Source organism: Eulemur rufifrons, chromosome 2 (genome assembly GCF_041146395.1).
Source record: "Eulemur rufifrons isolate Redbay chromosome 2, OSU_ERuf_1, whole genome shotgun sequence".
NCBI lineage: Eukaryota > Metazoa > Chordata > Mammalia > Primates > Lemuridae > Eulemur > Eulemur rufifrons.
The window spans coordinates 35,107,809-35,130,870 of NC_090984.1; the positions used below are offsets into that span (position 1 = coordinate 35,107,809).

General features: G+C 35.1%; 1 protein-coding gene across 2 annotated transcripts; it reads left to right on the forward strand.

Moving 5' to 3' along the window:
* The first annotated feature begins 1,923 nt into the window (after positions 1 to 1,923).
* BNIP2 (BCL2 interacting protein 2) lies at positions 1,924 to 22,891 on the forward strand. 2 transcript variants are annotated; one of them, XM_069483338.1, is made up of 11 exons: positions 1,924 to 2,102; positions 8,050 to 8,156; positions 9,176 to 9,243; positions 9,861 to 10,037; positions 11,693 to 11,869; positions 14,419 to 14,521; positions 15,590 to 15,721; positions 17,124 to 17,210; positions 17,545 to 17,643; positions 18,367 to 18,402; positions 21,244 to 22,891. In XM_069483338.1, exons 2-11 carry the CDS (start codon positions 8,107 to 8,109, stop codon positions 21,293 to 21,295), a joined length of 981 nt encoding a protein of 326 aa, XP_069339439.1. In that variant the 5' UTR covers positions 1,924 to 2,102; positions 8,050 to 8,106; the 3' UTR covers positions 21,296 to 22,891. The 2 variants fall into 2 exon arrangements, with proteins under 2 accessions (XP_069339439.1, XP_069339431.1); XM_069483330.1 differs by lacking the exon at positions 18,367 to 18,402.
* The last annotated feature ends 171 nt before the right edge of the window (positions 22,892 to 23,062 follow it).

Here is a 23,062-nt window from a genome sequence, read left to right on the forward strand (position 1 = left end):
CTTAACTATAAAAAAATGGAGCAATCTAAAAGTTCAATAAAAGACTGCTACTAAATAAATTATCCATAATAAAAATGACATTGACTTGAAAAGGAGTTCATTAGAGATTTTAAATGAAAAGGAAAAGGAAATTGTAAACTATTAAGTACATTATCTCATTTTTATAAAGGCATATATGTGCAATTTATACAGTTATATATATGTACATATATACACATACACACACGAATCTGAAAGGATATACATAAACGTATTAATAGTGATTATCTTTTTTGGCTTGTCTGTAGTTTGTAATGTCTCAACAATAAGTATGAATAATTCATGAGGTGGGGATAAAAAGACAAATAGTAGAATGGCTTACTCAAAACCAAAGCAAACATTGATCAAGCTTATTAAATGATAAAGTTGCTAAAATGAAGAACAGATACAAACTGTGTATGATTTCCAATGATTTTCTGCCACCCTGTGGGCAATTCTACACATTGCAGAACTGAAATAAGCAAAATTTGGAACTATGAAAAATCTATAACTGAAGATGAAATTTTGTACAGGAGCATGGCCCAAGAAGTTGTTTAGCTAAAACCGTTCATCAGTTTTATTTTCTCTGCCAGCTATTTAGGGTAGGATTGGTAGAATAGGATAAAAATAATAATATTTAACACTTACATGTGATTGTAATATAAGAAGCACTATAACATACATATGACTTTATCTCACAAAGGTATTATTTTTTTCTCCATTTTATAGATGAGGTACAGAGTTTAACCATCTACCAACAGTAAGTAAATGTTTCCAAAGTAATGTGAATGCAGGCAGCTGCTCCAGAATGATGCATTTTTTGGTTATGATTAAAATTTTTGAGCCTTTCCATATCCCTCAGGCCCAATCATTCCCTAATGGAATTACCCAAATAGTTGACTACCAGGCCTTTGTACGGATTTAGTAGATAAAATTTCTGAGAAGGATTATCATGTTCTCTAAAGTAATCTCATTTCCTTAAAGCTGTAGAGCAGAATTGCCAGCCTGTGGCTCAGGCCTGTAATACCAGGGCTTTGGGAGGCCCAGTGGCAGGAAGATCACTTCAGGTCAGGAGTTTGAGACCAGCCTGGACAACAGAGCAAGACCCTGTCTCTTAGAAAATTAAAAATGTATATAAAAGTATGGTCCATAGACCTGGACCCTTCACAGAACTGTTTGCTACCAGCAAGACAAGCACAGAAATGGAGATTTTGCCTTTAGAAACCTTTATGGCAATTTTACAGGTAATTTTAGGGCTGTTGACTCTAATGATGAAATGTTTTGACTTGGATTTCGATATCTTTTTTCATTTCATTTTTCTATGTTATTTTATCAAAGTATGGCCCATAACTAATTGAAATTTTTTTTTTAATAATAAACTGATCACTCCCCACAGATCTTTTGAGAAGCACTGCTATAAAGCTGTTCGCACTCGAGGACTTTTACCAAACTCTAAGAATTCTTCTGTAGTCTAGTTCCCCAAAATGAGGCTTCGGATATTTTTCCTCCGCTCATTTCATCCATTTTATAACACACATTATTACTGATCATTATGTAGTGATCATTACATCTACTGTACAGATCAATAAAGACAAGCTGACAGAAAATAAAAATAACTCTTTGAGACCCCACGGCCACTTCCCAGCTAAAAGGAAAAGGTGAAGATGCGACTCGAGCCTCAGAGACTGCGCCAACGAGGGGTTGGCGCGACCCGCCTGCCGGGAGGGGGCAGACAAGGCCGGTCCCGCGCGCGCATGCGCGGGAGTTAGCCCGCGACAGCCGAAGGGGCGGAGGGGCGCTGCGGTTCCAAGAAGATGCCGCGCCTCAGCCTCCGCCTCCTCCGCCCGCTGCAGCGCCTGGAGCAGGTCAGGATGTTGTCACGTCCGGCGGGGCGGCTCACTGCGTCCGGGTCAGCTGCTGCTACCGCAGCGGCGGCGCTGCGGCCCGGGGACCGGGCGTGAGTGTCCACCGCCGACCGAGGGGAGCGGGCTCCACTCGGCACCACTTTCTGCGACCTGGCCGTCAGCCCGACGTCGCCGGCCTGGAGGGACGCAGAGGACGAGGGGGCCAAGGCTTCCTCCGGGGTGAGTGCGGCCTGGGGGCACTCGGCGCGGCGGCTCTGGGCTGGGAACCGGCCGGGGGGCGCACGTTTGACTGGCGCGGGCCCCCGGCGGGCCGGGGAGTGGAAGCCCAGGGCGTTATCTGTTGCACCGGGCGCCATAGAATCTGCTCGGGAGGCGCTTCCTGGATCCCCACCCAGCTTCGGTCCCCGCCCTTGGCTTGGCTCCTGTTTGTCTCTGCCGGCTTCGCCCCCCACCCCACCCCTTTTCCGTTTGGTGTAGTTGTACTTGGAATGGAAGCTGCCCCCTTCTCTGCTCCACACCTCTGCCCTGGCCTGGGTGCGGTGACTGGGCCACGATGGTTCATATTTATGACCAGCGTCTGTCCTGGTGCAGAACAAAGAAACTTGAACTTCTGGTGTCCCTCGTACCCTCGGGGAATAGACACGGAAGCAGGATAAATAATCAGAGGTTTAACAGATCTTACTGAGCAAGCTAAACCAAATATAGAGTATGTACATCAAAAGCCGAGTCCCTGCGTGAATTCAGGAACTGGCTTTTCTGTTTAAATACCTGCCAAATGGTTTGGATTTTCTGGGTGCATCTGAGGCCACTGGAGAGCTACTAGATCAACTAAAGTCAAATCAGAAATTTATTTAGGCCTTTATTACATTTCTTTGAAATTTAACCTTGTTTGTCCTGGGAGCTCTGAACACACAGCTTTTGCCACGTTCATCAAGGTAGCTGTAGTGGCTCCCATTTAGTTAGTTGAATGAAGTAGGTGCGATTGCATTTTAGTATTGCTTTTTTCATTCTCACCTTTTTATTGATTAGAATCTCTTATTTCTCCTAATGCTTGATTTCTTATTTTTAATTAAATATATTCCTTTTCTAACATTTTATAGGAATCTCTAATTGTACAGAAGAAATTCTGTAATTTGTAAATGGATAAGTTACCTCAAAATTATTATAACTGAAGTTACTCAGTTAAAGTTAACCTACAGACTAGTTTCTTAATCATCTTGTACATTTTCTCCTTAGTTCTTGTCATTTTACATTTTCTATAAAATCAATTCCTATTCATAATCTCTAGTGCAGCCTGATATTGTTGGACTTAGACAGGAAGTATGACAGATCCACTTCTGCAAACACAGAGCTTGAACTAGATTATTATTGTAAGTCAGTGCTATTATGATCTTTAGGCATTACACGACCTTTGAAGCTAAGTGTAACGAAGTTGCCAGTGAAGTGAAGACAGTGTGCTGTATTAGAAACAGTTATGAGGCGAGGGCTCCATAGCTCAAGGGTTAGAGCACTGGTCTTGTAGAAACAGTTATGGATGAGATCTGAGGATCAGGATGTGGTGTGATGTGGTGTCCTTGCCTCGGATATAAGCTGGGGATAATAACACAAGTGTTTTATACCTCACAAAGTTGTTGGTTGGAACATAGGAGAGGATGGATGTAGAAGTGATTAATTAATATGAAAAGCACTATTTGGGGAAGTGGTTCTGTTCATTCTATCTGGAGTAATGATGGTAGAAGGGAGTCATGAGGAAGGCTTCTGAGAAAGTAAGTATGTGAATAACCAAATCCAATAAATTAACATGGGCTGACAGTAGATCAAAAGATGTCTTTTTTTTTTTTTTTTTCTGAGACAGAGTCTCACTCTGTTGCCCAGGCTAGAGTGAGTTCTGTGGCGTCAGCCTAGCTCACAGCAACCTCAAACTCCTGAGCTCAAGCGATCCTCCTGTCTCAGCCTCCCGAGTAGCTGGGACTACAGGCATGCGCCACCATGCCCGACTAATTTTTTCTATATATATTTTTAGCTGTCCATATAATTTCTTTCTATTTTTAGTAGAGATGGAGTCTCGCTCTTGCTCAGGCTGGTCTTGAACTCCTGAGCTCAAACGATCCGCCCACCTCGGCCTCCCAGAGTGCTAGGATTACAGGCGTGAGCCACCTCGCCCTGCCTAAAAGATGTCTTGTTAAGCTTACATACCATAAAGCAGAATTCTAGTACAATATGGTGATTGTAATATTCCAAAATTATAATTTTATATTACAACTAATATTTATAACTCTACAATGGTGTTAGAGATCAGTTATTAGACTTCAGTCTTTTTAAAGGTCTCAGAGCACCTCCAGTATGTTCTGCATACAGATAACTTAATAAATGTACCTTTTATAGGTGACATAATTATCCTTTGCTTTATTTTCACAATTTTGAGAGAAGTCAGCACGATTCTAGTTTTTATCTAACTTTTGTGTTAACATTTCTGATAGAGCATCTTATTTCATTCTTAAAAACCTACATGACCCTACCCCTTAAGGAAGCAATGACAAGCAAGCATATAGGACTTTTCTAGGAATGTTTTGGTGATCTTCATAAACATAGAGGTTGTTCATTAAAAAGTGAACATAAATATTTAAATTGCATTCTTTTGGCTTAAATGGGGAAGTAAAAGGCTTGTCTGGGCACTTCCTTCTGCCAACCATAATTGATTTCAGCATAAATGGCTGTTACTAGCACCTATTCCAACAGCAGTGCTAAACTACATTATAGTAGAATTGCCATGTAAAATTATGTTATGGTCTAGACAGTTCTAAATATGATCTTAACGTTTAATTTTTGCTTACGTTGCTAAGCTCCAAGGGGAATCCCCTTTTTCATCTTGGTTGGATCTACCACCACACCTCCCCTCTGAAGCTGTGTCAGGAGGAAATCCATTATTTCCTTGATTTTTAACCTACTGAGGTTAAGGACTGTTTTGAATTCATCTTTATTACCTCCACAGATAACTGGCGTAAGGACTGACATGCCACCACTACCACCAGCCTTTTGAGAAATCGGGTTATTCCTGTTGCATTAGGTTATTTTAACAGATAGCATCTTAGTGTTGTTTCCCCATTGTGATAAAAAAAATCAATAAGCAAAAAATGGGAAGCAACCACAGCTAACTTGTGAGTCAGCGATATCCTGATTTCCTTCAAAGTGGTTGTGCTTATATTAATTCCTTTCTTGTTTGTTTCCTGTTCTTACAGCTGCTTGATGATAAAGTGCTTCCAAGAACAGTACTCTCCCAGTTGTTTAAATTGTCTTTATCTACCTAGTGTACTTTTCCCCTAAAATTCATAATCAAATGGTCAAATGAATCCATCTTTATCTCGCCTATGTTCTGTTTAACAAGCTTGATTGTCTCCAAACCAAATATCCATGTCCATATGCTAAGGTGTATTAAAGTAAAAATGGAATAAAGAGGCTAAAAGAGTTCTTGAAAGAATTGTTTAGAGGAGCTATTTTCAAGTGATAACTTGTTCAAGTGATTCAGCAGCTAAAATGCATGGGTGATCTTCTAGAATTTCCCAAGACAGATATTTCCTCTTACAACCTTAAGGAATAATTTTACCAACAGAAATTTATATTGCATGTATGTAGATTCCCACAGAATATTTTCATTACATTTTTATGAGGTAAGACATAATAGAAATCCTATTTAAGCAGTTTAATAAGCAAAATAAACCTAAGAAATTGAGCAAAGGCTTGCTATCCAGTGTCATATTTTACAGTTAAATATTTATTCATTTAACTAATTTTTACAGGCCTCTTTATGTGTCAGGCACTGGGCTATGTGTTGGGAATATATTGGTTGCAACTTTCAGTCACTGCTTTTATTTTTGAAATAGTAAATATTTTTCTAAGTATTTGAGATATCTGAAAAAGATACCCAGAGAACATCCTGATATTTTTTCCGACACCCAGTAAAAAGGTGAAACGAGATAATGTAAAGTTTTTCTGGTTATTGATTTTGGGAAAATATATTTGTTCACTTTAAAGTGAGTACCAAAGTCTTGAGAAAACTTAACATTGAGAAGGATAGTGAAGTAAAAATCTGGACGAGACTGGGTTTTCAGCCTTTACTGATAGAATGCTTGGTCTCACTTGAGCATGATTCTGAAGTAATAAGTATTAACTGTTTGGGGTTCTTGGCTATAATTCTGGGCTTTGTTTTTTTTTTTTTTTTTCTTTTTTCCTAGTTCTATGTTCTGAATAGGAATTGTTTGGTAAGGTAGGTGTCCCTCTTTTATTTTCCCGTCTGTAGAAAGGAAGAGTTGCTGTCAGAAAGCAATCTATAAAGTAATCATTGCAGATGTGTGTTAATTGCTTTAAGGTATAGGTTACTTATTAGAATCAGAAACTACTAAATAAGTCAGTTATTGTATTTTAACTGTTTTTCATTTCTCAAAATTATCTGGCTCAGAGTTTTCCCAGAGAATTAAAAATGCCTTACTAGTATATATAAATAAACTAACTTTTCCAGGCAAATATGTTAGTGAGGAAAAGTCAGCATCTGTCATTTTTTTCTATGCTAACAAGTGGATCTTAAAAAATTTAAAGCTTTTGGGAATGTTTGAAACCTTCTCTTGAGTATAAGTAAAAATTCAAACTGAGAGGAAAGCCTTCCAGTCTTGGTGGAGATACAAATTTAGTTTACCACATGAAATCTAGCACTTTAGGAAATTTCCATTGTAATTTTTTTGTTGTTCTGGAATATAATGCTTTTTTCTGTATAACTTTGTGCCTTTTTTTGAGTGTTGTAATGACATAGCAGGTAAGGCAACCATAAAACATGACCACATTTTTGTTTTAGACTAGTTGATATGAATGTGAATGGCTAGCATGATTTGTTTTATTTGACAAGTATTTTTTTTAAGTTATACATAGTTTTAAAAATCAGCTAGTTGCAGTGGCTCACGCCTGTAATCCCGACACTTTGGGAGCCTAAGTGGGAGGGTCACTTGAGCCCAAAAGTTTGAGGTTGCAGTGTACTGTGATTGTGCCACTGCACTCCAGCCTTGGCAACAGAGCAAGATTGTCTCAAAAATAAAATACTGTAGAAGGACTTACTAGGAAAGCATCAGTCATTCTCCCTATCTCACTCTCTTTCCTCATCTACTGGTGCCAACCACTTTTAACTGATCTCTTAAGAAATGTATTACTGTTGTTTTTGAATAACTTCAGACATCTGTTGACTGACTTTAATGTAAATGAACTAAATACTCATTTATACCTCTTGCCCTCTATAGTTTTCACTATTCTGTTACACTGTTAACCAGTTGATCTTCATGACTTCTTAAATACCATACCTAAACTTATATTACTTATTCCATCAACTGAAGGGATTAGACTCTTCCCTTTCTCTTCCCTTTGTAAAATGAGGATATTGGCACTCATACCCTTCCTTGGAAAAACTATTAATATAACTAAAGTTCATGGCATAAATTAAAATAAGAAGTTGCATAAACAAAGACATTCAACAAGTTTAGTGTCTGAAAACTTATGCCAAGCCAAATGAGAAAGGCATGGTGTAGATAAGAAACAAATCAAAAGGTAGACTAATTCATTTACTGGACAAGTTACTGCATCAAAACTGTAGAGTAGGAAATATAAATGATAGCACACCACTTGGCCCTGCTGAATCATGAAGAGTGGTAAATGTTATTTACTAGTGTTCACTTTCTAGAATCAACCTGTATCCAAAGGACAGTAAATTTTATTATGAATCTATAGTAGAGAATATGTTATTTACCTTTATTTCTTATTCCCACCTCAAATTTTTTTATATAATCCATAGTATGAAATATATTTTAAATCACAACCTGAAATACTATATATATGACTGAAAACAAATATTTTCACTGAACCATATCTTTACTACAAACAATACTTACTTTACTAGAATATGTGTTTTATATGTGCTAAAATATATATACCAGAATGTTTTCTATTCTAGTTCTTTAAAAAAAAGTTGCAACTCAATAAATTGATTTCATGACCAGACCACTGAACTAAAGCCTATAGTTGATAGAGTGGAGGTGTGAACGAAGGTGTGAGGTTATTGCACCTTTTCAGTAGATTAAAAAGTACAGTATAAATTAAGTTGTTCTAAACGTTTCTCTCTTTATCACAGGACATTGGCTCTCTGGATTATCAGGAATCTGTAGTTGACATTGAATCCAGGCTGAGGATGGAAGGTGTGGAACTTAAAGAAGAATGGCAAGATGAAGACTTTCCAATGTGAGTAATACTTTTAAATGAAAACTAATTCAGCACAAAGCTTCAAGATTTCCTTATTGAGATGTCACTTGTTAAATGAATATTAGGTTTCTTAAAGAAACCCAGTATTACAAGATGATCATTTAGAAAGTTCCTCTCCATTAGTTAGAATAAAATTCCATCTTGCTTTCCACCCACATGTATGTAATCTTCAGTAATCTTTCATTTTTGTTTTGATCATTTAAGTTTCAAAATTTTTGTTTTTATAAACAGTACTTTAATGCAGTATTTTTAAATCTAAGGTCTGAGGGTTTCTTGGTGAAGGGAGTCTTTGGTTATCTGCAAGAATTTTTAAATTTTGTGGTTTTTTTCTAAGAAAAAACTTGTTAAATAAACAAGGATTTTCTAGATCATCTGGCCAACCACCTTGGTACATTTGCATTTGTATTTATAATTGTATTGACACAAGGTGGGCTACTGAAAAAAGAGCAAAGGCAGACTTTATGTTCAAATGATGCTTTCATGCCATCACCGTCAGAAGTCATCCCAGTGCACAGTCAGGTGCCTTAGCAGTTGGAAGATGGACAGCTGGCGGGAGAAGTGAGTCACAGCAGCATATGATGATGATAGTAATGTAGGAATGCTGAACTCAAAAGAGTTGTAGCCATCGTTACCATATTCCCATTGAATAAAATTGAGCTTTGTCATACATTCCATCATACATCACATTATATTCATGCATTTCAGTTATATTTGTTTTGTATTTTGCTTAAAATTTTAAAGTATGTTTTATAGTTGTATAAGAGCTGTTACATAAGGGATTTACATCTACTTTTAGGTGTTACTTATAGTTGTGTAAGTCAACTCTGACAGTCTGAAAATTTTTTCTTTAAAAGTGGTTTGTAAATTAGTAAACTTAAGAAAGGTTTTATTCCATTTTCCACATAATTGTTTCTGTAAGCTGTATTTTTAATAGATTGAACTTCAAAAAATTTTTTTTCTAAAATTTCTGGGTTAAAAAGTATGTCTATGTCTTCTAGACCTTTACCGGAAGATGATAGTATTGAAGCAGATATACTAGCTGTAACTGGACCAGAGAGCCAGCCTGGTAAGAAATTAACAGTTTTAATGAAATGATGGACTTTGTGTTATTTTTGAACATATTTCTTTGTACAAAAGAAAATAATAATAAACACTAAGCTTTTATCCCATCATCGGGAGCCAAAGTATAAGTTGAACATTGAGGAAAGCATTTTTAGAATGCTTGAGAAAATTAACTTTCCAAAAATATATTCTTGGTTTTGGAGAATTTTTACAAAGAATTCGTGGGAGGAAATAATTTTTTAGTAGTAAGAGGTGACCATAAGGTCTGCCTTATTATTTAAAAGACATTGCTACCTCATTGATCTCTTGCCAATGATGTAGAAGCAATGGTGATCAAAATCTAAATTTTGTAAATTAGTGCTTTGGAATTGTGTTTAATGTTGTTTTTCTCAAGAATGAAGTGGCTAGGGCCAGGCTGTGGTAGTTCACGCCTGTAAACTTACTACTCTGGGAGGCGGAGGTGGGAGGATTGCTTGAGCCCAGGAGTTCGAGAGCAGCCTGAGCAAGAGCTAGACCCCGTCTTGACTAAAAAAAATAAAAACAGGAAAAAAGAAAAAAAGAATGAAGTGGCTAAAATTTTTTTCTTACTTGAATATCTTTTTCTTTATTTTCCCATTCCAGGCTCACTAGAAGTTAATGGAAATAAAGTGAGAAAGAAACTAATGGCTCCAGACATTAGCCTGACACTGGATCCTAGTGATGGCTCTGTTTTGTCAGATGATTTGGATGAAAGTGGAGAGATTGACCTAGATGGCTTAGACACCCCATCAGAGAATAGTAATGAGTTTGAGTGGGAAGGTAAATGTTTTACTGTTTTTATCTGATTGTTATTAATGAATGTTTATCTTTATATACATACATGTTTTTATGATGGCATTCTTTTTAAGAAAATTAGGATAATAGGAAGACCTTAAAACTTGATCATGCGCTAACTAAAATCAATATATTAAGGAATTTTGTTTGAAATGTTTTCTTTCTAAAGTTCATATATTTCATATATTTGTTTCTATGATATGAAATTCTGCTAACACTTGAATATTCCCAGGATTTTCAAAACTCTTTATAGATTACACCAGTGCCTTTTTTTTCTTATTTGCCCAATGCTATAAAGTTATGTTTTTTCATAGTTGCTCCAAAAATATTATTTGACAATTGAGACATGTTCTTTTTCAGTTGATCAGCTAAGAAAAATACTTTTGAAGAGACATAATTTAGGAAATGTGCTAAAAATAATTTACAGTTTGTGGAAAGAGAAGTTTTGGAGGGTGATTTTTTTTTAAATGGGTTTGCCTGATAGTGCCTCACTGTGTGAAACAACCAACTTGAATTAATGTATACTCTTAGCCCCCAAACTTACACTTACATTCCTTATTAATTACTTGAAATTCAAAGGAATTGGCATGTGTTTTACTTTGCATGCTCTCTTTAATTAGATAATTGCTGCCTGCAGTATCTTTATATAGTTGTTAGAAATTTTTGGATATATATTTTCCATCTTTAAAATAATTTTTTCTTCAAAGCAGAGGTTAGCATTAGGTATTTTATCTGTAGTAGAGAGTGATAAGGCTATATCTTTGGTTCCTTTTTTCTTCCCTATTTTCCTGGTTCAATAAGCAGTCCAGTAATAAGCAATAATTTGTAAAGATACTGAAATAGTTTTCTGCCTATGTGTTTTGTCTCTTCTTTCTTTAATGCTGCTGTAGTCATTTCCTGGAAGGATATTTTCCGTTAACAGCTATGTCTTGGAAACAAACAACTAACATGCAGTAGGTTCCCCTCCCCCCATCTTTTGGTAAGGACTATGATACAAAAATTTTGAAAATCATTACTTCATTAAAAATCAGCTAAACTGCAATCTTGAAACATAAATTATACCTAATCATTGATGCTTATGCTTTGGCTAATGTTAATTTAAATAGACTTTTGCATGTACACTTCAGAATATTATAAATATATTTCTGCTTTATAAAAGTGATCAAATGAATGATCATTTAGTAGTTAACCACTTTTCTATCTGGTATTACAGTGTTTGGGAATTAATTTATGTGCTCAACAACAACAAAAAGTTGTCTCCAGATAGCTATTTGAAGTAACCTACAGTAGTAACTAGGACAATGTTGTCACAAGTTGAATCTGGAAAGGCACTGTAGGGCTAATGTACTAAGATTTTGATGGCTGCATGAATTTTCTTTTCTGAACTTGTGGATATACATTGCACTGTGATTAGGTACTTTGCTGAATTGGGCAATAAAAAAAGTTAAAGAATTGTGATCTCCAAAGACTTAAAATGGCCTTGTATTAAGAGCAGGCCTTTTCTCCATTATGGAAGAGATTGAAAATCCTGCAGATAATAATGAAAATTCTCTGAACAATCCAGATAGTAAAGTGGTTAACATATAATTTTATTTTTATTCTATACAGATTTGTGATTCAAAAACCTTTTATTTTGACAGATGATCTTCCAAAACCAAAAACTACTGAAGTTATTAGGAAAGGCTCAATTACCGAATACACAGCAGCAGAGGAAAAAGAAGATGGACGACGCTGGCGTATGTTCAGGATTGGAGAACAGGACCACAGGGTTGATATGAAGGCAATCGAACCCTATAAAAAAGTTATCAGCCATGGAGGTAAGAGTTACTAAAGTGGTTCATATTTTTAAATGTGATATCAGAAGTCTAAATGCTTTTAGATGCTCTCCCTAGAAATATTATATAATTGAGGTTTATCCATGTTGTTGCATTATCCATAGTTCATTGTTTCCTATGACTGAGTAGTAGTCCATTGCATGGATAAACCATAATTTGTTTATCTGTTCTCCTTTTGAGGGGCGAGTGAGTTGTTTCCAGTTAGGGCTATTATGAATGAAACTGCTTTGAACATTCTTTTTGAGTCTTTTTGTGGATACAAGTAAAACTTGGACTTTTTTTTTTTGAAACAGGGTCTCACCCTGTCACCTGAGTTGCAGTGCAGTGGTGTTATCAAAGCCCACTGCAACTTCAAACTCCTAGGCTCAAGCAATCTGTCTGCCTCAGCATCCCAAGTAGCTGGAACTATAGACATGTGCCACCACACCCAGCTAATTTTTCAGTTTTTTGTAGAGATTGGGTGTCACTCTGTTGCTCAGGCTGGTCTCAAAATCCTGGCCTCAAGCAATCCTCCCACCTTGGCCTCCTAGAGTGCTAGGATTACAGGTGTGAGCCACGGTGCCCAGCAAAAACTTGCACTTTTTAAACTGTAACTCTTAATTTACCTTAAAACTCTGAGTAAGTCATTTAGCTTTAGTAGAAAACTAGTTCATTGAATATTTTTATGGAGTACCCACTTTGCATATTTATGGCTATACAAAAAACAGGGTTTAGTCCCTTCCCTTGTAAAAAAAATTTACAAGTCAAATGGGAAAAGCCATGAAAATACAATTTATTAACTCCTTTCAGTCTGACTGCAGTATATATAGAAGTTTACCTAGGCACTGTGTAAACAGTGCTAGAATGTTACTGGTGAGTCAAAACAAAACTCACTCTGTAGAACACGTCATATTAACTTAAATCCTCCGAACACAGGGCAGAGGGGCACATGGGTCAAGCAGATTGATTTTTTTTTTTTTTTTCAGAGAGCCATTTCCACTTAATTTACTCTCTGCCAGATGCATTCCCCTGCTTATTTCTACAGTCTTCATTCATCTGAAAGCAATTCACTTGAATATTTGTAGTTACATTCTTCTGCTTAATTTAATCTTATTGAGATGACGAAACAGGATAATCTGGATCAGGAAGTCCATAGACAACATTAATTCAGCTAGTTCATGGGAATCAAATTATGACCTACCTTAGTTTAAACCTAATGTCTTTCAGAAATAGCATTTTATTTTTCTTAGGGGAAAATAATCAATCTTATCTCACTTAATATGTTTTGTGACTAAAGGATTAAGAAAGATAGTGAAGAGTCTCATGTTCTTGAAATGTTCAGATCTTTTCAGTGCAAATTTGTAAACAATAGAAATGAAGGTTAAATCAAAAATATTTGTTTCTGAATACAAGTTTAATATCTAAAGATTGCAATTGAGGCCAGGTGTAGTGGTTCACACCCGTAATTCTAGCATTCTGCAAAGCCAACGTGGGAGGATTGCTTGAGGTCAGGAGTTCGACCAGCCTAAGCAAAACCAAGACCCATCTCTACAAAAAATAGAAAAATTAGCCAGGCATGGTGGCAGGTACCTGTAGTCCCAGTTACTCAGGAAGCTGAGGCAGGAGGATCACTTGAGCCCAGGAGTTTGAGATTGCAGTGAGCTATGATGATGGCACTGTACATTAGCCCGGACAACAGAGGGAGACTGTGTCTCAAAAAAAAAACCTAAAAAATAAAAAGATTGCAATTGAAACATTCATATTATTTTAGCACTGTTTTTCTTCACTGAAAATTTGTCAGATATAATCTTTTAGTTTTAATATCCTAAATTCTGTAAAATGCTAAGCATTGTTGAATTGAAAACTATCTTTTAAAAAGCACCCACTTTAACCATAAGCATAAGAACGCTTTATTTCAGATGTTGTATTTTGTCTGCTTGGATTATATCACTGTATTTGTCTAGTTACTGAAATAGGCCTGGCTTTTTAACTATGCTAGCTTTAGCCGGGCGAGGTGGCTCACATCTATAATCCTAGCACTCTGGGAGGCCGAGGCAGAAGGATTGCTTGAGCTCAGAAGTTTGAGACCAGCCTGAGCAAGAGCAAGACCCCATTTCTACTAACAATACAAAAATTAGCTAGGCATGGTGGCATGAGCCTATAGTCCCAGCTACTTGGGAGGATGAGACAGGAGGATCCCTTGAGCACAGGAGTTTGAGGTTGCTGTGAGGTAGGCTGATGCCACAGCACTCTAGCCTAGGCAACAGAGTAAGACTCTATCTCCAAAAAAATAAATAAATAATAATTATGCTAGCTTCAGTGGTTTTCTTGGTTTTATACCCACCCTTTCCTCTTTAAATTTTATTGTTCTCTTTTTAGGAAGAAGAGATTTAAAGATCTGTATAAGACCATATAAGGTTTAAAAAAACATACTTTTTGAACCAGAAATTTGTGAAAATTAAACTACTGTAATCTATCAGTCATAGAGATGTCCTCTAAAAACTCTTCGAGTAAAATCATGCTGGTGAAATAATTTTTGGTTTCTTTTTCAGGATATTATGGGGATGGACTAAATGCCATTGTTGTGTTTGCTGTCTGTTTTATGCCTGAAAGTGGTCAACCTAACTATAGATACCTGATGGACAATCTCTTTAAGTAAGTATATTTTAACAAAAATGTTTGGACAGAATTCTGAGCTAATTAGATCTCCATCTTAAGTAAGTGAGCTTAAGCTGTGTAAAAATTATAAATATCCCAGTTCTGATTCTTTTAAGTCTTTATTCTTTGGCATTATGAAAAGTTAGTTTTCCAACTCAAAAGAAAAAGATTGTCATTTTAAAACTGAAGATATCTCAGATTATCTGTTCCAACTTTTTTTATTTTACATTTAAGGACACATTAAGTGTAAAATGACTTTTATCTCAAAATCATATGACTAAATTACATTTACATCTAGAAGCCCAACGTATCTGAACTGACTCAGTTCTGTTTCCACAGTCATTCCATTTCTCAGGTTAGTGCAGCTCTTAGAAACTTTATTGTGGAAAGTTTCAAACACATAAAGGTAAAGAGAAAGATATTGAATCTTTATGTATCGGTCACTCACTTCAACAATTAACAATTTATACATTATTCCCTCTTCTCCCTCAAATCCCAGACATCATATCATTTCATCTACAAACATTTCAATATGTATCTCTAAAAAATAATGCTCTTAAAATAATCATAATGCCAACTAACTAATGCAGTTTTAAAATTTTAATTGCATTTGCTCTCATTGTCAAGAAGAAAAGGGAGGCCGGGCGCGGTGGCTCACGCCTGTAATCCTAGCACTCTGGGAGGCCGAGGTGGGCAGATCTTTTGAGCTCAGAAGTTGGAGACCAGCCTGAGCAAGAGCAAGACCCCATCTCTACTAAAAATAGAAAGAAATTATATGGACAGCTAAAAATATATATAGAAAAAAAATTAGCCGGGCATGGTGGTGCATGCCTGTAGTCCCAGCTACTCGGGAGGCTGAGACAGGAGGATCGCTTGAGCTCAGGAGTTTGAGGTTGCTGTGAGCTAGGCTAACGCCACGGCACTCACTCTAGGCTGGGCAACAGAGTGAGACTCTGTCTCAAAAAAAAAAAAAAAAAAAGAAGAAAAGGGAATTGTATAATTTGGAAAAACTAGTTCAGTTCTGCACAATAATATTTAAAGGTTAAACTTAATTTGTTTTTACAGATATGTTATTGGCACTTTGGAGCTGTTAGTAGCAGAAAACTACATGATAGTTTATTTAAATGGTGCAACAACTCGAAGAAAAATGCCCAGCCTAGGATGGCTCAGGAAATGTTATCAACAAATTGATAGAAGGTAATGTAAATATAAGTTGAAAGGTAATCTGAATAATTTTTATAATGGCTTTGTTAGATTAAATTTTATTTTCTGTTGCCACTTAAAGATGCCACATATCCACTTCTTAAATTACATTTGTTAATTTCATAACAGGGGCTGGCCATAGTGGCTCATGCCTATGATCCTAGCATGCTGGGAGGCTGAGGCTGGAGGGTCACTTGAGGTCAGGAGTTCAAGACCAGCGTGAGCAAGAGTGAGACCCTGTCTCTACTAAAAATAGAAAAAAAATTAGCCAGGCAACTAAAAATAGAAAAATTAGCTGGCCTGTAGTCCCAGCTACTCAGGAGGCTGAGGCAGGAAGATTGCTTGAGCCAGGAGTTTGAGGTTGCTATGATCTAGGCTGACGCCACGGCACTCTAGCCAGGGCAACAGAGCAAGACTGTCTCAAAAAAAATAATAAAATAATAATAATTTCATAACAGGTTTCTGTTTATTTCTAAAGATAGTATTTTAGAATGTTATGAAGGAAATTAATTTTGACCATAATTTTATTACATTCTGAGTTTTGCGTAATTTTTAGTGTTTAGCATGTTTTATGTTTCTTAAAGATGCCTGTTTAGCTGTAATCTTTCTTTGGAACAAGAACTAGAAGTATATTTTCTTGGGATTTAGTCATCAATACTTAATGGAAGGAATTTGATCTTCCAATTGGTTTGATTTAGCCGTAGCTAATTTGAACTAGTTTAATCAAATCAGACCCATTAATAGGTTTCTCTTCATGTCTAAACTTGACGTTGGCTAGCTCCTATGGTTAAAAATACATATATACATATAAATATCTCCTTAATGATCACTTTGTGTGTGAAATACGAATGATACAACAATAGTTTTATTTGATCATTTAAAATGAGGTCTAGAATAATGCATTTAATTTTTAATCAAAATGTTAAACTCCTTAACTTAAGAATAGGACTTAGATCTGATTCATGTTTGCTCTTGTGGTCATCTCTAGTCCCACCTCTCTGCCTGCACACAGTGCCTTTCAGGGTATTGAAGAAATTAGTACCAACCTCTCCCCAGTCTTGAAAAATGAAAATAGTTTACGTTTGTATTCAGTATTGGCCTCTTTTCCCCTGGTTGACAGAGTCTTGAAGACAAGTGAGTTAATACTAGGGGACATTTAATACAGGCTTTGGCCAAATGAAGTAATGCTCATTTCATAGCAGTAGGAGGGACCATCAGAATTCAAGAGAGAATTTTCTTGTTTTCCTGAGTATCATACCTAAATAAGAACTCTCACATGAGATTTTTCAATTATTTTGTATAAACTTGCATGTACTTACTGATGTCTTAACATCTAGTCTTAGAATTTATAGAGATTTTTTAATTTTCTTCTGTTTGTTTTTTTTTTAACCTCCAGGTTACGGAAAAACCTAAAATCTCTAATCATTGTACATCCCTCTTGGTTTATCAGAACACTTCTGGCTGTTACAAGACCATTTATTAGGTAATTTTCTAGAGCCATTTACTTTGTCTTTTGGTGTTTTTGTTTCTGTTTTATTTTTTACTTTATTCTTCTCTCCCCCCTTTTATTTTCAGTTGACACATAATAATTGTATATATTTATGGAATACAGAGTGATATTTTAATACAAGCATACAGTATTTAATGATGAAATCAGGATAATTAGCATATCCATCACCTCAATCATTTTATCATTTATTTGTGTTGTGAACATTCAAAATGCCACTGACTTTTAAAAGAAAAATTCCTTGTATAAATTTCTTGTCAGTTCTATTGGTCAGAAATATTGAGGTAATTATTTTTATTTTCTTCCATAGCTCAAAATTCAGCCAAAAAATTAGATACGTCTTTAATTTGGCAGAACTAGCGGAACTTGTCCCCATGGAATATGTTGGCATACCAGAATGCATAAAACAGTATGTTTTGTTTTATTTATTTAATTGTATTGGATCTTTATATTTTGATGTGCAAGAGATAATGTTTTTGAATACTCATTCTTTATATATTGTAAATATTTTGTAACTGCTCTTCTTTTTTTGGTAACAGAGAGGAAGAAACCATTTCCCCACATTGTCCCCTTAAGTCACCATTTTCATCAGGCTATCAGTTGAAGAACTAGGAGAAATGATTTCTGGTTGTGATTCATTTATATTTTTATAGACTGGTTATAATCTAAGAGAGGATTTTCTGATTGGTTACTAAGGAACATTCTCCAAACTTGAACATGGTGCTCTCCAAATTTGAGTGAACTCATCATGGCATTGAATAATCATATTGCTAAGGAAAGAAATATTTAAATCAGCATAACCTTAATATTTTCCAGTGACTGGAATTTGTTCTGTTTGTTAAATTCACATACTTCCATCTAGCTTCTGAAAGGATTTGGTAGAAGGCCATTAACATAAATACCTGAGCATCACAATGCATGTAAAACGTTCTTTGTTCTGTTAACCTATGGTTTTAGTCTGTTTAATGTGTCAAAGCCAGATTTATTAAGTCAGTTTTTACTTTCTACACCATATATTAAATATTTTTGGTTTGCCAGGAAACTTAAATGAGTTTATTTTTAGTGCCTTTTTTTCAAGTTTGTGTTCATCTTCATAACATGTATATTTACTGAAAAACTCTTCCCTACCAAGGTATGAAGAAGAAAAGTTAAAAAAGAAACAAAAAAGGTATATGCACACCTTGAATGGGTTGCATCTAGACTAGTCCATTTGCATTGCACAGACTAACTCTTCCTTATTGGTTGGTTAGCTTCTAAACAAAGATAATAGCATTTGTAAATATAAATATACCCCAACTTCCAAATTTAGAGTGAATCCAAAATTTCTAATGCTGAATATGACCTTGATTCACTTTAATACCATATATAATGCCAATTAGGAATTAACGACCATAGCTCCTTCTTCCTTTTTGGTCTAAGTACTAAATACTAATGGTGAAACCAGAGAAATTACTAAGAATACTATTTGGAACACTAAATCCTTTTAAGACTTTACCTGTTTCACCATCTTCTTTAAATCTCCACCTTGTGTTTTTGAAATACTTAGGCAGACTTTTTAAAGGAATCAGTTTATTTCCCTGGGTTGATGATTATATTTGCAATGCATATATTCTTTGGCTAACCAACATTGATTTCCTTTTATGCTTAAATTAAATGGCTTGCTAACCAGTCAAATTCTACATGTGATAAAATATCTAAAAGTTCAATGTACCATTTAACAGTTAAACATTCTGCTTACTATTTTAAATTTAATTTTGAACACTTCTGCTTTGAGCATAACAAACTATTATCTATTAATATCTTAGCATAAAAGATGAAAGGCAAGGGTTATATAAAATAGCTATGCTCTTTTATCGTAATTTAGAAAAATGCAGAATTTGGATCTAATTTGTTAGTAGATTTTTAAAATACTGACAGTTAAGTTAGCAAAGCATAGTTTAATACAATCTTTCTTAAGAGTTAAGGTGAGAGATTTATATGTAGTTATTTAACCATTCTAAGGAACCAGCTCTAACTAGCTGGTACTGGAACATGCCTAACTTTGAGCACATTTTGGTTCTGTTGATGAGTGAGAATTCAGTAGGCCATGTGATAGAATCATAGCTTTACATTTCTGTATGACACAGTTTAACCAACACTTTAACATAGAGATGTAGACAGTGACTTTAGATCATGCTGATTTCTCATTCCTTTCTAGGCATTGCTGTGCATTTGCCGAACAAGTGGCTAAAATTAAAAATATAATCTGTAACTGTAGAATATTTTGAAGCCATCTGCTTCATGCATTTCAAAACAAATTGCCTTTGTTGATGAAATGTGCTGTATTATGCCTTTTTAAAAACTTTTTAGTACTGTCAAGTAATTCAGACATCAGGAAAAAAGTGGAATTTGTATTTATTTAAATGTATTGTTTGAAACCTATCACTACTATTTTAGTTTTTTTCCTTTGTGTTTAACCTTAAATAGGATCATTACACGTATCTTTCAGGCACTTAGCTTTTGAACCGTTTCTTTGGCCTTAAAAAATAATAAATCCTTGTCAATATGAGAATGATGAGATTTAATGTTTTGAATTAAATAGAAAGGCATGTTTTTAAAACCAAACCTTACAGGAAGATAGGTGCAAGGGAACTTATTTAAGGTGTCATCTTTATGATAAATACTGGTGCTAAGGAGAGTACAAAACTATGAATATTGAAATATAGCCGGTTTGGGGAAGGAGGGGGTGTCAAACCATTTTATTGAGGGGCTTATGGGAAGAGGGTCAAAACAAATGCCAAGGAAGGTGAGATCCAGTGTCCTCAGCCAAGCCAGGATCTACCTGGCCTCACAGTTGTGGGAAAAGTATAGAGCAGTTTTAAATGTTTCAGATATTTCTTTCAAACAACTCAGTGCAAGTATGACCAGGCAGATATAGATTAAAATGTTGCAATGGTATTTTAAAATAATTATGATGTTCTTAAGGCTATTTCATTTCTTTTCCTTTTTTTTTTTTTTTTTTTTTGGACAGCCACAGAAGCTGTGAGCTTAAGGATATTTCACATGTTGAAAAGATTGGATATATTTTGCTTGCCTTATCAAGAATATATACTTTGCAAATTTTTGATACCAATATTAAAAACATTTTAAAATGTTCATCTATCTGGCTTTACCACAAACCAGGGCTTGCTTTTAGGTCTGATTCATTAATGTTCAGGTGATCACAGGAATGGAAATAAATGTGAAAAGTATCTTCCTGTATCATACCAGATTGTTTTAAACATCCCCACATCAGTTGTTCAAACTACTGCAAAGATAATAGTAGTAGACTGTTGTGTATTATCTTTGAAAGGTTGTCTGTAATTATTGTGTGGTAATTATGAAATCCTAATCCCCATATGCCTAAATTTTGATAAGAACTCTGTCCAACGCACCACCATTGAATGAGATTTTTAATCTACATTTAAATAGTTCTAAATGTTAATTTCTTATGGCTTCTTACTATCAAAATAAATAAAATGCATTCACAGACTAAGTGTACAAGTAGATTTTGGAGAACAATTGTGGTTTTTATAAATATGCATTTTTTTCGTGAATTTTAAAAATAGTAATTGATCAATTTGATGGCATTAGTGGCACTTCCATATTTTAGTTAACAAAATCATTTTTGAGGGAATTGTTTTTCCTGCCAGTCTTACCACTTGGATCCCTGCCAAAGCCAAGCTACAAGTCACCATTTTAATATGCCTTTGTAATTTGAACTTTTAAGAAAGTTTTATGTGCATTTGTATGTAAAGTATTTTATAATCTTTAAAGAAACAACCACATTTCTTGCCAGTGTCCTCTGCCTGTTAAAATTCTCTTTTCTTGTTGGGGAAATAATGTTGGGCAACTTTTTTTACTATGTCTGCTTCTTTGCAAAGCTTTGTTTTTAACAGAATAATATTCTATGCTAAAAGTAGTCATTATTTTTAGAAAGAAAATTGTTCAGTTGCTTATGTCTTATTATCATATATTTTTCTTTAAACAGAGTCGATCAAGAGCTTAATGGAAAACAAGATGAACCGAAAAGTGAACAGTAAGTTTGGCATCTAGTCCAAACAAGACTGAAGAATGTGCTGACGAAGCAATGCTTTTTTTGCATTTATAATGCACTTATTGGCCCATATTTTTATGTAATCTGTTAGAAAATTGACTTGACTTTTCCTAACGGACTCAAGGGACTGTTCACTGCTGTACTGGTTTGCAAGTTATCTTGAATTTAGCTCGTTAATAGCTAACTACATTGTAATCATTTTATATTTTATATTGCTAAATAGCAGAGAACCACACTTTATATAAAGCAGTTTTTGCATTTGTTTATTGAATGATGCATCTTCTTCAGTAAAATATTTATATGCATAAATGGTAAAGGAAAGAAATAATATATATTTTTATGTTTTTGAGCAATATTTTTTAATATGTACCTGTCTTGTGGGAAAATGTGCAGGTAAATAAGACCATGATTTTGTAAAGTGTGTATTAGGATTTTTGTTTTTGTAAATGGTTAAATACATTTCCCGGGTAACTTAGAAAATTAAGTTGCTCATAAGGTGAGGGACAGTTAAACTGATTCTCATAATGCCCAAAGATCATGTACATAATCTAAGTAGATTAGTACCATCACAAGCTTCTTTCTCACTTATATATTATTAATTCAGAAGCGCATTTCACGCTTTTTCCTTTTTAAACTTAAAGACAAGTCAAAAGCCATTTTTAGAACTAGAGAATTTAAGAGGCTAGAAATTGGGGTTTTTATATATGTATATGTGGGACATTTTATCTTCTGGCCCGAAGCCAGAACTTTTATAAAAATCTTGAGTTTGTTCACTAATGTGAAATAAGCTGTGTGTCCAGGGTATTGCTCCCCTGAAGGCAAGTGCTATGTAGTAGTGCAGAGAATGTGATGAGTTCTTCACTATCACAACTTTTTCTGTAGAAAACAGGGGCTGCTTTTTAAACTGTTCTCACTGTGGGCACTTTACCAAAATACTTCCGTATCAGTTATTTGAACTCAAGAGTTGTTTGACCTAGTCAGATATGGTGTGTTTTCAAGTTTGTATTGAATCATGTTTCACAATACTGCAAATTAGGTTAATTTTGTAAGTCTTTATGTCATTATACTGTGTGAAGCATATAAACTGTTTCCTTTGTTAAATACCTTTACATTGAAATAAATTGTGCTTGTGCCTCCAAACAGAGCTTATTACCCACAAAATCATTCTAAAACAACAGACTGGTGTAATATTATGTTACATATGTGAGAGATTCTTACACATTTAGTAAACTTAATACTCTCCAAATTTCAGGGTCACACTACTCTCCAACCCTTTCTGTAAGGTATTTTGGCCTGGAGTAGCAAAATTGAAGTGGATGTGAGCTAAGCTTTTAAGACTTTTTTTCTATTATAAACTGAACACACGTAGCTTTTACCATTGCCATTTTTTAGTAGGTTTCTGTTACAAAAGGGAATTTTCCTTTGCTTTTTGTCCTCAGCCATAAACTTGGTGTGCTAACTCCATAATCCAATTATGGGAGATGCTGGAGGTTTCCCAGGATTCCTCAGCAGATCCTGAACTAATGTCGTTAACAGTGAATTAAGCCAAAACCATTAGTGCTTATTCATATCTTAGAAACACTTTGTGTTGAAGAAGCAAACTAACAATAACAATTTAGGCATTCCTTCTGAATTTACCATATAAGGATTTTTTTAATAGGTAGTTTTCCACCATATACTTGCTTCTTCAGTTTGAAAACTACAAAGAATAATTTCAGCTTTTTTTGTGTGTTTATTGGTTTTTGCTTTTGCA